Source organism: Apodemus sylvaticus, chromosome 11 (assembly GCF_947179515.1).
Source record: "Apodemus sylvaticus chromosome 11, mApoSyl1.1, whole genome shotgun sequence".
NCBI lineage: Eukaryota > Metazoa > Chordata > Mammalia > Rodentia > Muridae > Apodemus > Apodemus sylvaticus.
The window spans coordinates 74,217,492-74,232,347 of NC_067482.1; the positions used below are offsets into that span (position 1 = coordinate 74,217,492).

Below are 14,856 nucleotides of genomic sequence, written 5' to 3' on the forward strand. Positions count from 1 at the left end.
CTCATGGAGAGCTGGCAGAGGAGCAGCTACCTCTCAGCTCGCTCCGTCGAGGCCATTCCACGCCAGATGGGCCCAAGGTGCACAGGCTAGGGGGATGTGCCCACAAGAACATCGAGGAGGGACAGCAGAGTCCCTGTCAGAGCCGGCTGTGGGCCACATCCGTTCACAGCAAGGAGGTTGGATGTCTAACCCTCTTGAACTGCAGCCTTGGGTGAGGACAGAAGTCACTGCCTTCTGGGATTCGAGGGATAAAACACCACCAAGGTCATGATGGCCCTAGAAGTTGCTGCTCTGCCAACACCAGTGTCCAGTGTCCCCCCTTCACACAGCACATGGGGAAGTATCAGTGGCAGTCCCGGCTACCTTAGCTCAAAGTTATTTTAGCAATCAACGAGACAGTTTACAATCGCCCTGTGACCTTTAAACAGGACATTACGAGTTCTCTTCCTGATTGTTACAAACATACAGGGAAATGAGTAAGTAAGTCGTGATTTATTAAGGACACTGTAACTGGGGACAGGTGGAATGGAGGCCCAGAAAGGTCTCTCTGTGTAATCCAGGCTGGCCTTGTGCTCACAGCAATCCTTCTGCCTCGGGTTCTAGATGATACCGAAATGACAGGGGTGAGCCACTGGCTTAGCTTCTTTTCCTGTTCTTAGGATAGAACATCCTGGCAAAAGTGCAGCTTAAGGGTTTATTCAGCTTCCCAGTCAAAGGTGCAAGTCAGGGCAGCAGGAACACCATCTGGTCACATCACAGACACGCCCAAGAAATGAAAGCTCCCTAGGGCTAGCCAGCGTTGTCCATCTCTTACAGCCCAGGAGTCCCTACTCAGGGAGCAACCCCACAGTTCGGAAGTTCTTCTTCCTGCAACAGTTACCACGATCACGATAATCTAGGAATGCCCAGAGGCCCCTCTCTCAGGTGGTTCTAGGCTCTGTCAGACAACTGTTATCCTAGCCCCCACGCCTGGCTCAGACGCTAGAATCGAAAGCACTATGAATTCTGAGGGGTCATGCGTTTTCTTCCCTTGGCTAGGACAGTAGTCCAAGCCGTACTGGCTTCTACTTGCTGGTGTCTGGGCAGTTAAAGCTGAGGAAAAGACCTTCCATGCCTTGGAGAGTCCTTTGGAAGTCTAGTGCGGTGTGAGGCTCCATCCTTGGTCTTCCGCTTCCTGGGGTACCTGCAAGTTGCTAACGCTGGGTGTGGCAGGGTGCGGAGGGAGCATTCGAACCAGCCGGGAATGCCAAGGTCCTGGATTTGAGTTTCTTCAACACAGAGTGTTTCCAGAGCCTTACTTCCTGGAGGGTACCTCCATCATGGCGGCCCCTTTTCATGGAGTCCTGGCTGCAGATGACCCTCTTCAAGGCCATCTGCCTTAGCAAGCATCTGATTGCTACAGTTTGCATTAATCTACCTCCCACGTGATGCATACACTAATGGAGAGAGCATTCTCTCTCCAGGGCTCACACAGAAGACAAGTGTTCACCACTGAGCCACCCTCCCAGCCCAAGGCATCTCTCTCTCTCTCTCTCTCTCTCTCTCTCTCTCTCTCTCTCTCTCTCTCTCTCTCTCTCTCTCTGCTGAATGAAGTTTTATCAGTCAATTACCATCCTGAATTATTCTTATTTTCAAAGCATCAAGTGAGCTTGTCACAGGGTAAATCCATCAGTCCACTCAGGCTAGCTCTAGCAAAATGCCACAGCCTGGGTGGTATTTATTTCTCACAGGACTGGAATCTGGAAGGTCAAGCAAGGCCCAGGCTAGTTTTTCATCTGGTGAAGACTTCTCCTGGATTCACAGCATCTCTTCACTGTGTCCTCAAGTCAAGGTGCCAAGGAGCTCTCTGGGGATTAACCTTAGGGACTGAGATGCCTCCCAAAGGCCCTTACACAGAGGTTTGGACTGAACATGAACTTGCAGAGGATTCTGACATCCCACATGGAGCTATGGAAGCGGTACAATGGTCCAATTAAGTGGTCTGTAACTGGGCAGACAGATGCACGTGGCCCACCAACACAGACTAAAAGACAGGACTTGGTTACAAATCATAGTGCACTGTGCATGGGGCACAAGGAGACCTCCAAAGCTGGTGATCATTGGGATGGTCCAGCTCCCATGCCACTGAGAGATCTCTGAACTATGTTGTCCTGGGCTGTGGCATTTAAGCTGCAAAACCAGAAATCCTCACTTGCTGCAACTCCAAACTATAAGTGGACAGCTACTGGTCCTGGGGGACTAGGCGGGGCAGGGTGGGGGAAACATGACACCTCGTGAGGAGCCCATCGCTTCCTCCCTCAAGTACATTTTCCAGGCCCCAATAGATGGCACTTAGTGAGCAGAGGCAGCAGACACACCCAGTGGGCGTGGTATCTGATGCCAAGGTGTGGAGCAGGCCCCCAGCTGTTGCAGAAAGGCTGTTGGGCTCCTGCCCTTCGTCTCAGGTGACGCCACTCTACCTAGGGGAGCCGGCCATTTTGTCCGAGCTTTGCAGTCATCAGCAACAGAAGCTGACACAGTCTAAGATAAGGGATCACTTAGGGGAGGGAAATGAAAAGCCAGCAGAGTCACAGAGAGACCATACCTTTTTGGGCAAGTGGGGAAAGGCAGAGGGGCAGAATAGGGGAGTCAGTGTGAGACGCCATGACTGGTCAGCCATCTATTGCTTTGAATCTCTCTGTCACTGGGCAGGTCTCCGGGCCTCTCTTCCCTCCCCACACAGTTGAGCTGACTCAGATGGAGTACTTTACCTGCAGGGTCCTCTCTGCTCACTGTGGTAGTCACTCACCCAGGTGGTGACCCTGGCTGTTGGCTGTGCCAGAAGCCTCCACAAACCCCTTGGACTTCCTCACAAAATGGCTGCTTCCAAACCCAAACGTGCCCAAAGAGCAGGGCCTGGCCTAGAGCACAACCTGTCTTTGGCCAGACTCCAAAGCCACACAGACACCTCCTCCACATCCCATTGGTTCTTCTCAGAAGATGACAGCCACATCAATGATCAAGGGCGCGGACTGACAGCCAACCACACAAAATTAAACACTACGAGGGGCAAATGAAAAATCAAGGAGCCCTGTTGGCTGCAGAGATGACGGGTAATCAGAGAGAGGGCAGGAGGAGGGCAGGAGGGTGTACACGCCCCTCAGCTGGATGGACACCATGGCCCGGACCTGTAGGGGGCCTCAGATCACCACACTTCAGATCACCACACAAGTGTGGGAGGTTGGACCGTAGCAGGCTCTGAGGCACTGCTGAGTGAGAACCTTGGGGAGGGCTGGGAGCCTGTGAAGACATTTCGGAAGAAGTCAACCTGCTTCTCAGAGGAAAAAAGCAAAGATGCACAAAAATGTCCAGAGTGGGGCCCTTCACAGTGGCCTGCACGACCCCTGGCAGATGGCTTCCACAACACCCACCAGCACGCAGCTTATTAAAATTCCTAGGAAGAGCTCTTGACAGAAACTACCAGTGGCAACAGTGTTCTCAGAATTCATTTGTTGAAGCCTTGCACCTCACCCAGGGAGCTCAGAATGTGTCTGTGCTTGGAGACAGATCCCCTGAAGAGGTAGCTGAGGTAAAATACGCTCTCATAGGTCGGTCTTAATCCAATGTGCCTGGTGTCCTTACAAGGACACAGGAGGGGGAGAGAGAGACAGAGAGACAGAGAGACATAGAGACAGAGACGAGACAGAGAGAGACAGAGAGAACATCACATGAGAACATAGAGAGAAAATCCTGTCCACCAGCCAAGGCCCACCCTGGAGGTCACCCCTGACCACACCCTGACCTTGGATTTGTTACATCCAGAACTGTGGGCAGACACATTTCTACTGTTTAAACTGCCTTGTCCCTAGCACTTTGCTGTGGCCACATCGGCAGACTCAGACAGAAGGCTGGGGCCCTTCTAACCTTAAAGCTGTGTAGTAATAAGGGAGGTCTTAAGAAGCAAAACCCAGCATTAGCATTTGATAAATGACCCAAAAATGCTTTCTTAGTAAAGGAGTCGATATAGACAAATGGACAGACAGAATATGGATCACTAACTATGATAGACACGTGATGGGTGGACAGACAGGCAGGACATACGGAAAAGGGTGCTAAGATAACTAACTGACAGATATATGATGGATGATAAGTAGATGGTATGCAGGTAAATAGAGGATAACATATATACCTATATAAAAGAAGATGCCCCAAACTTTCAGTATGGGATTTCCTTTTTTCTGTATTTCCTGACCTTCATACACATGCGCATATATTCTGTGATATTACAACAGAAATTACAATGCTTTCAAACAAGGACAGACCCACCTCTACCTGACTCCTCTGGGGTGACAGTTTCAACTCCAAACTCCTTATTGGAGCATTTAAAGCCTTTCATTCACAAGTCTCCCTCCTACACTGGCCCCCAGCCACTCCAAGACTCTCCTGCATTTAACAATCTCACAAGCTGCTCCTGCGAGGCTGCCCCCTCTCTACCCCCTCCATTCCCCCCTCCCATGCAGCCCGCGCCTGTGTCCACCTTGGCCAGATGGGCTCAACCTTTCGGGCGGTATCACCATCCCAAGGAAAGGAATCCCTGACCTCCCTTGGTAATCTCTGCCTCTCCACTCTGGTCCCTCATCACCAGGGACACGGTGACACTGAGGTCAGCAAGGTTTGGGTAAGGGTATCTGGTACGGAATTCTTTTGAAGGGCAGGGTTAGACGGGGTCTCTCTATGTAGCCCTGGCTGTCCTGGAACTGTAGACCAAGTTGGCTCCAAACTCACAGAGATCCTTCTGACTCCAGAGTGCTGCAATTCAAGGTGTGTGTCTGTACCACACCCGGAACTGCAGAACTCTCTCTGAGGCCTTTTAGACTGAAAGCAGGGGCTTTGGTTTGGTCAGGTCATATGGAAAAGATGGCTCCCCACCAAGATCCACACTCTCTTAATAATACCACATCCCTGGGCTACCCAGCCACAGACGACACTCTCCAGCTGTCCTTTACAGCTGGTGGACCCATGTGACTAGCTCCAGCCAATGGAATGGGGGGAAGTGAAAGGTACTACTTGTGAGCCAGACCTTCTGGGAGGCCAGTGAGCTACATCCACACAGCATCTCAAAGAACATCGGGGACAGGCTGGAGAGCTAGCTCAGCGGTTAAGAGCACCGACTACTCTTCGGGAGGTCATGAGTTCAAATCCCAGCATCCAAATGGTGACTCACAACCATCCATAATGAGAAAACAACAACAACAACAACACAAAAAAGAGTGGCCACACACTGGACAGACAGGATGCTGTGGCCCTCACTGGGTATTCCACGTACTCTGATTTTACCAAAAGGAGAAAGGGAGGAAGCAGGCAGACCATCTGCCTATAGGCTTGGCCACCACATTTAGTAACTGGGACCACCAGGGCAGGACAGCTGGCCTGCTCACTTCTGATTACACGCCGGGCCTTAGGAGGTAGAGGCTGAGAGTCTGTGCAACTTGGCGGTTATGGGCTCCCTGGAGAAAAGGGCTCTGCAGTGCAGAGGGGAGGAAGGGAGGGTCTACACAACTCTGCCTGGAAGCTCTGAGAGCTGCGGGTGAGCAGCATCCCCGGGGTCTGGGACGGTGAGGCAGCATCCATGGGGCTTCAGGCAAGACAGCCGGTGCAGTCAGTGTTTGTGCCTGGCAGTGTCTGGGCTCCCCTCAGGAGGCCCAGGCAGCAGGACCCACCCAAAGAGCCATGGTGGCCCTGACCCTGACACAGTAGGGCCATTGTCCTCCAGGGCATGGGCTGAATGGCCCATTGAGGCAGAACAAAGGCTGCCCACAGGCTCTGGCTGGACAACGTGGGGTGCTCCTCACCACGGGTGGGTTCCTCAGCCGGAGGCTGCTTTAGGCTGAATACACAGGTGATCCCGTAAGGTGAACCTGGAGGAAAAATTGGGCCCATTCTGCCACCTGCCTTCAGGAGTGATGTGGTTAAAATTTGAACTCTAAAATCAAAGAAGCTCTAGAGGCTGAGGCAAGAGGAGTGAAAATCCAAGGCCTGTCTGGGCTACAGAACGATGATGAGTTCAAGGCCCATCTGGGCAACGTGGTGTCAAAATGAAAATTAAAAACCTACAGTGTGGCTCAGTGGTAGAGCACTCGCCTAGCATGTGTGAAGAAGAGAAATAATCCCTTCTCCCTATCCCATGTCCTCCCTCTTAGTTTCTTAAACGCTATCTCGAAGGTTAATGTCTCTGGATGTCACTGTTTAGACACAGTATCTAGCAGAGCTGGCTCCTTCAGTGGAGACATGTGGCAGGCAGAAGGACAAATGGCCGTGTGAGGTCCGCAATGCTGGACATAGAAGTGGAGGAGCCTGTTCCAAGCCTCACCTCCTTAGAATCCCCCACTCCCCAGAACCTCAGCTCCAAGAGACATGCTTGGAAATTTCAAGACAGGACAGACAGCCAGATTTGCCCCCACCAACTTGGTACAGGGTCCTCACAGACTGCCCGGGCTGTGCATCACAAGACCAGCCCTGCAGCCAAGCCTGGAAAACCACATGACCTCATGCTAACTTAGAAAAACAGCTTCAATCTTGTTTCTATAATGACATTACTGTTGTTATTAAAAACAGACCCAGGCATAGAGGCAGACTCAGTGGAGGCTTGCAGGCTGCTGGTGTGGGCAACCCTATGCCCTTCCACCTGCCAGTTCCCACCTTCGACACCTGCTACCCTCTCCACAGAACCCCAGGACGTCACCTGGTAGCACTGCTCACCTCTCGAGGCCCGAAACATCTCTCATCAAAATGTCCCTTAGCCCCTAGAGCTTTAAGGACAAAACCCAAAAGCTAGAGCAAGAGACGGTGAGAAAATACACAAGAACTTGCTTTTGAGGAGGAAAAGGCACAGAGCCACCATCTGTGCCTGCTCAGCTCCAGCTGAGGCGATGCAGGAGCCGGGTGTGATGGTAGCACCTGCAGCCCCAGAGTCACGGAAAGGAGGGTGAAGAACGTGAGGTCAGCTTCTACTACACCTCACGACTTGGAGGCCAGCCTGGGCTACATCAGACAGGGCAGGTGGAGGTAAGGGCTTAAGGAAACGAGAGTGGTGACTTCCTTCCCCACACTGAATTGTAGTGTCTATCTACACAGCACTTTGATCACTGAGGATTATGACATGTAAACTGCCAGTCAACACAAGGAAACTGAGGCCCAGAGATGTGAAGGATGTGACCCTACCTCTCCAAATCCTTTAACGGGGGCGAGGGGGGTGGGGGGGTTGGGGTATGGAGCCTAGGGAGGCTCACTGAGCCTCTCTGACAGGAGCAAGGGGAGCACCAATCTAGCAAACACTGGCTCTTCCGGAACTACATGACATCACCACTAGCCCCTCCCCTAAACTCAGTTTCCTCTTAGGTGGGGGTGAGGCTTTGGCTGGCCAGGCTGAGAGTTCTGGGGGCAACTCTGGCTTCGGCCATATCTCATTTATAGATGCTATTAGGAGGGAGCCCTGAGTTCCATTTCCTCATGAGTTGAGAACAAGTTTCCCAATGGCAAGGGGAAGCTCACAGAGACAGACATCAACAGCAGTCCACTCCTCATGGCTAGGGACCCAAGCAGAAGCCAGGACCATGGAGGGAAATCCTGGGCCAAGCAGCCCTGACTTGAGTTGTTTAAGAGACACAGGAGGGCTCCCCGGGTAAGGAGCTGGGGCAAACCCCTCCAGTCTCCTGGGTGTTAAAGGCTTCCCCCTGGGTTTCCTGACAGAAAACCTGAGGTAAACATCGGGTCTAGAGATCTCCCTCCTGCCACGAACAATGCGGGCTTAAGACTCGTCCCCACCCAGGGTGCCAAGATGGCTGCGAGGAACCATGGAGCTTCAGTAGACTATCAAGTGGGCCCCACTTCCTATACACTTCATCCTATACGCATTCTCCAGACTAAGGCCTGCTCCCATTCTGGAAGCTGCTGGGAGATGAACTTACTCTGGACCAATCAGAGGAGCCACTGCCTGAGATCTCTTTCTAGATCTTTCTAGATGGTCAGGGAGGGGAAGCTGGCGAATGGAGGAATCAGCCTAGACACTGGACATTCAGTGGATGTGCTAGACCCCACAGGCCAGACCCCTGCTCACCTGAAGCCTCTGTATTCCTTCAGCTATAAAGCCAGTGCAGTCCTGTAAGGCAGACAACTCTAACATCACACAGAATACGCAGGCACAGGTAAAGCGACACCTACATCCTGGTGTGATGCCTGAAGAATTTCAGGAACCAAGAGACCATGATCCCTCAGTACATAGCACGTGGACACAGGGCAACTGCTGGGACCGCCCCTAGGCTGAGCTCCTAACCCCAGACCATAACTGCATGCTGTGGGCAGCCCAGAGGATATGCTGGACAGCACACTAAGAGGAGGATGGGTGTGTGGACTAGGTCTAGCCAAGCCCAGACATGTCTATCTTAGTCTGTAAGTGAGTTTTGGGTCTGTCTCAAAACAGAGCCAAGCAGCATCCCTTGGGAGACTTATGTGGTTCTTGAAAATGTCTGCTAGACATTTGCCAGTACCCCATTCTAGAGCTTTCTTAGGCTCAGATCTCTCCACTGCCCTGATGACTTCTATGTCAATTCTTATTCCTGCTTCCCAGCACCCCCCTCCTACAACCCCCTCTGTTAGGCTCAAGTCCCACCACCACCCTAACAGCTTCCATTTCCCAAGTTCTCTCTGCCCTGCACCCACAGCCAAGAGCACACCAGCCAAGAGCATGCGCCAAAACCCCACCTAGCTATTCTAATTCACACCAATGTGTGTTTGTGGCCTGGGGTGGAGGCTACAGCTGCTGGATAGTCAGATGAGGTTCTGTGGCCCTTTCTACCTCCTCTACAGGGGAGATATAAACAGTGATCAAGCCCATCTGGGATGATCTTTTGCAAGTGGGCACAGCTGAATGTCACAAGATGGCAGTTGTGTGGCTCAGAGGCTAGTCCTGTACAACAAAGGATGAGGAGATTACGTCCAGGGAAAAAGAGATAAAACTTGGCGGTTCTGACTTTAGAATCAGAGAGCACTGAATGACAAGGACACGTGCAGGTCACTAAATTTGCCTTTCCCTCACTAGATGAGAAGGTGAACCTGAGACTTCTCCACTGACAGCTCATTAGCAACCCATGGCTGTCAAAGCCATTCTCCTCCAGACAGCAGAGGTCTCTGAGTCAACGTGAGGCTCTGGGTTTTCATCTCAGCAGCTAGTGAATCAGGCTGACCCAAAGATAATAAAAGAAGTCGTGACAACAGGTTGTCTGGAGAGAGTTCTTGGTATAAGGTACCCTGAGCGGGGCTGGGGCTGGGGTGGGGTCTGGGACCTCTACTCTGAAATTAGCAGGATCTCCAGAATTAGGGAACAAATGGAATCATCTTCCTAGCTCCTATATTCAGTCGGTAGAGTGTGTGACATGCAAACACGAGGGCGAGAGTTCAGTCTCCAGTGTGTGCATGAAAGCCCAACACGCATGTGCACACAGACACACAAGTAACCCCAACACTGAGAGGCAGAGATAGGTGCATCCCTAGTGCTCACTGGCAAGTCAGCAGCCCTAAGAGTAATCTCGGGGTTCAACAGAAGATCCTATCCCCCCAAAAGAAATAACTATGGGGCTGGAGCAATGACTCATCAGCTAAGGGTACTTGCAGTTCTTCCAGAGGACCTGGGTTCGATTTCCAGAACCCATATAATGACTGAGAACCATGTGTGACTCCAGTTCCAGAGGATCCAGTGCCTGCTTCTTACATCTCTGGGCAGCAGGCACACCTTAGGGTGAGATATTCATAGGCTGGTACCGTAGAGTGAAGTGTCTCTGTGTGGGCAGATCTTCCATTCCAAATGGAGGAAAGATGGCAAAATGAAGAAATGCTAAACCAAGCAAGCCCTAAAATCAGAAATGCAAACCCCTGACTGCATCTCCACGTCCAGTGTCAAAGCGCTCTTTAGAACGCCAACTCCCTCCAGCTGTGCTGACTGCAACACACTTCTCTCTCTTGGACTGGTTCCACGCCCTGTCTGCAGCTCTCCTCAGCAGGCATCCCACAACCCTGGCATCTCCAACATCTCGGGGTTTCCAAGGCAATCTAGGCCTCACATCCACAGCATCATACGATGGCCTTTCCGGGCCTCCACTCACTGACACCCCAATGCATGCCTGGCCTCTGTAGCTTTTCTTGGCTGTGGAGGGACATCCTACAACCCTTTCCTTATAGCCTTGGCTCTAAAGCCAGAACCAGTGGCTGAAGCTCCCAAGTTCTGCGGTTTGATGGGGCTGGAAGTTGTTCCCCTTATTCAAAATGACATCTGCACTCGCTTTCTGTTGCAGATGGTTTCCTTCGGAGCTTAAGCTTCTCTTTAATTCCTTTTCACAAACTGGAACCTTAGCTGGGCGGCTCCTGCCCTGAAGTCACCACTCCCTTTTGTTCCACTTAACATCAGACTTTTCTTTAATTATTTTTTAATCTCCTTGAGCACTGGACTTAGGTTCATTACACTTCCTGGTGCTCCTTTTTCTCTTCAAACTGTACATTTTGTATTTGTTTTTGTCCAGCTTGCTCCTTTTCATGATAGATCTGCGTATCTGTGATTATTAATAACCACACAACAGAGTCAATACTAGACTAATATCTTGAAATTTCCTCTGCTAACAGCATTAATTAAAAAAAAACAAAACAAAACTTCAATTTCGCTTCAGGGACACTTTTAGTACAAGAAGAAACAGCAGCTACGATCTTTGCCAAAGTATCACAAGAATGGTCTCTAGGCCACTTACTAATAGTACTCTTTCCCTCTGATACCTCTTGATCTGGGCCCCCACAGTTCAAACTGCCCTTAGCATTGTCTTCCGTACTCATACTATGATGACCAGTTAGATCCTGCTTAAAGTGTCCAACCGCTTTTCTAGTGCAAACTCCCAGAGTCTTCCATTTTCCTCCAACAAACAGCATGGTGAAGCCTGTCACAGCAGTACACACTCCCTGGCACCAACCTCTGACTTATCACTGCTCCATTGCTGTAAGGAGACACCACGACCATGGCAACTGTTATAGAAGAAAGCTCACAGTTTCAAAGGCTTGCTTAGTCCAGCCCTGGGTGGTGGGGAAGCAGAGCAACAGGCATGGCAGCCACAGTGCTGGAGCAATAACTGAGGGTTCTACATCCTGATCTGCAGGCAGAGAGATGGAGGCTGTGTCTGGCATGGCCTTTTGAACCCCAAAGCCCAGCCCCAGTGACACACTTCCTCCAACAAGGCCACGCCTCCTAGTCCTTCTAATCCTATTGTACAGTTCCATTCTGGGATACTGTTCTCATTCAAGATACCACAGGGTGAACAGAACTCAAACTGTTCTGAGGATATTTAGGATTTGCTACGAGACTCAGGGCTCTCACTAGCAAAAGATGACACTGGACTGGGATTTCAAGGATTTTGTAGGAGTTGGTCTGCGGAAGGGGTAGGGTGTCTCAGAGAGAAGGGCCAGGGAAACACCCCAGCCTCAGGAAGAAGATGGTTTGCTTAAGGAACAGCAGTAAAAGGCAAAGCTGGAGCGTATGGGGGAGCAAGGAGCCTGCCTCCAGGTGGGATGGGAAGGCAGACAGCACCCCTGGGTCTTTTGCAAAGCAAGTCTCTAGAACATGACGAGGCTGGTGACATTTATCAAACGCCTCCAGGAAGCCCAATCCTTTCTGTGAGCATTTTATACTCTCGGGGCCATGGTCATCTCAACAATCCCGAGCTAGAGGCCACTGTGACTTCTCCCTTTGCAGAGAAGCCCAGTGACTCATCCAGGGAGGCTGAGCAAGTAGAGAGAGAGCCGTAAGCAGAACCTGAACAAAACTCTGAAGACCCAGTGACAAATCTGTGACCTTGAAGTCTGGTAAATCTGTCAGGATGCTATAGTGTGACTGGAGAGAGAGAGAGAGAGAGAGAGAGAGAGAGAGAGAGAGAGAGAGAGAGAGAGAGAGAGAGAGAGAGAGAGAGACCTTCATTTAGGGAGACTAAAATTCCTACCTCCTTCCAGTTGGATTCTAAGGGAGTTTCAGTCTATAAAGTTACTCTCCTACATCCCTGAAGGGTAGGGGCATTGAGTCCTGTGTCCTGCAGAGACTGCTCACTGCCCAGGACTCATGATAAGACTTTCCACCAGGCCCTATGTGAAACACTAGGACATAGTAGGTGGGAACACAGTTCAGCTGCCAATCACCTCTACAGGTAGAAGGTAGCCCCTCCTCGGCTTCTCAGAGTTTGAACAGAGAGGGGGACCTTGTTCCTCCCACTGTACAAATAGGGAAACTGAGGCATATGAGAAAGGCTTCCACACAGGTCACGGGGCTCTTTGCTACATCACAGGATGAATGAGGACAAGGGATTTCCATCCAATCCCAGTGTTGGAATCTGAAGGCTCAGCGGATGGCAGTAGCAGCCACTGAACCACGGAGGTCCTATCTCCGGCGAACCTTGCTGGGGTGGGTTTATTAAAGATGAGGAAGTAGGATACGGATGGGAGCAAGACTTTGAGCTGTCCCCTGTGAGGTGGGCACCATGCGTTTTGTGTTTGAAACACATAAACTCTGAGGCCGGTTGGATCATTCCCAGCGTACAGATGAGGAAACTGAGGCTTTCCCCCAGAAAGCCAGAGCAACACTGGCCCTGCACACGACTCCCTGCCAAGAAGCCCCGCAGCCGACCAGCCATGCAGGCTGCCTTCGGCCGCTAGGCAGGCTGTGAGCAGATAATCATCTTCCCGAAGCGCGACCCTCCTCCACATCACCCAGCGGGCGACAAAGGGCTGAGTTCTGCGCCAGGAGCCTCCCAAAGCCCGGTTAGGGCAGCGCGCAGCCACCCATCTCTGGGCTTGGCAGCCCTGCCCCCTCTCCCCGCACAGCCCGCGGCAACGCGTGACTCAGCGGTTCTCCTCGGCGCGCGGAGCCCGGCTCTCAGCATCAGCAACCGCACGCCCTGGTCGCACACCTAGCCTCTGCCTCCGGGGTCCGCGCGCCCGCTGGGAGTCGCCGCGCCCGCCTCATTTCCGGCGGAGCTCGGCACAGGGGAGGCCATGCCCACGCAGGTTCCTTGGAGCTGGCACCCACGCGCGCTGGCCCCCCAGGACTCAGTGCCAGGGCCCCTCCCACTGGGTCAGCCACCTGCTTAAACCCTAGACACCTTCCCCACCAGGCCCGCAGCCCCGGGGAAGAGGCACCTACACTGCGCGGGGAGGTCCCCAGCACCCGCGAGCCGGCGGGCTGCTGTGGCCAGATCTAGTACTCCCTCACCGCAGCCTATTCACTTCTCAGGCCCCTGGCTGAGCTCTGGAGCTGTCCCCACCGTTCCTGTGGCCAGTCAGGGCCTGGGGACTCCGGAAGTTACTGTCACATTAGCAAAGGACACCGATCCTCTGCATCCCACCAGTCTTTGGTGGGGGCTGACGCACAGGGCCAACTTAGGGGGTTTTAAACGCAGAACCTGTTTGGGGTAGCATGCCCCACTTTTCCGGAAAACCGAGAAGGTCTGGCCCAGCTCCTGTCTCAGCAGCACTACCCAGGAATAAAACAGTAGCCCCTGCGAGCCCCTCCCACGCAGGGGACCTGCCTCTAGAGGCCAGGGAGGTGCCAGGGCAGCTGAACCCTAGAGGATCTGGTAATGGAATTTTTCCCTCCTGGGTCCCTCTCCAGGGAGTGGGCAATCTAGAAATTTCTGCGAGCTTTGGCCCGGCTGAAAGGGCAAATGAAGGATTTTTGAGCCTTTCCAGGTTCTGGAGATTTCCACACCAGAACTGCTACAGCCTTGGGCTTTGTAAATGATAGTCAGGGCCCGATCCAGTGCCACCCGGCAGGAGAAGGACAGATGCGTTTCCCGAGGGAGGCACGGAGGAGGGCGCTGGGTGGGCAGTGGCCGAAGCCCCCGGGTTCCCTCCCTCCCGGCCCGGGGTCGGGGTGGGGGTGGGGGGGACACGACACACAGCGCGCGGTCCAAACCTTCGGAGGGCATTCGGTGCGACGGCATCCCCACGCCGCGGCCGGCCGGAGGGGGTCTCAGACAACACGTACGTTACCTTCTGTCACATAGCTGTGGTCCCGCAGGAAGCTGTGGTTAATTTTCCGCGTGTCCGTGTCCTCGCCCATTGAAGGCCGCGCCCGGTGCCCTGGGCATGCCCCGCCGCCGCACACCGATGCAATCCACAGAGGTCGCGCCGGGCGCGCGGGCCATGCCGCCGCAGCCTAGCAGGGTCTCGGGCCGCCGGGGCCCGGGAGGGCGGGCATCGCGGTCGGGTGGTCGGGGACGGGCGGGCGGGCGCCGCGCTCAGGCGAGCGTGCGGCGGGCAGGCGGCGGCCGCAGCGTGGGGCGGGCCGGGGCCCGGGCGCGCATCCCGGCCGCTCCGTTCGCGCTGCGTCCGGGCGCCTGGCGGTGGCGGCGGCGAGGGGACGCGCGCGGCGCTGAGCCGGGCTGCGCCGTGGCGGGGCCGTGTCGCAGGCCCCTCCCTCCGCTGCACGCCTCTCCGCCCCCCGGCCGCGCAGCCACCGCGCAGGTGGAGCTGATGCGCCGAGCCCCGGCCCAGCGGTCACCTCCGGAACCAGGGACACCTATCGAGAGTGGAGGCCACCTTGGTGACCAGGTGTTGCGATTAGGGACAAGGCGGTTGGAGGAAAGATTTAGGGGGTCTGGAGCGAGGAGACGTCGCAGCCCTTTATTAAGGAGAAGATGGGGTTGTTCTGACAATCGCGGGGGCGGGGGTGGGGGTGGAGGCGCCCCGCCCAGCGCGCCTTTGGGGACAGAAGGTCAGCATCCCACGTGGCAGAGCTGGATAATTCGGCTAGGGGTGAGTTGCCTCCTGGCCTGTCCACCTTTCTACTCAGGCACC

The 14,856-nt window shown here is 53.6% G+C and overlaps 1 protein-coding gene across 1 annotated transcript in view; it reads right to left on the reverse strand.

The window, feature by feature from the left end:
• Ppp2r2c (protein phosphatase 2 regulatory subunit Bgamma) overlaps positions 1 to 14,119 on the reverse strand; it is an 84,284-nt gene extending 70,165 nt beyond the window's left edge. Inside the window, exon 1 of the mRNA XM_052199379.1 lies at positions 14,050 to 14,119. Within this exon, the coding sequence (XP_052055339.1) occupies positions 14,050 to 14,119 (70 nt within the window). The remainder of the gene's footprint in view (positions 1 to 14,049) is intronic.
• Positions 14,120 to 14,856: the final 737 nt, after the last annotated feature.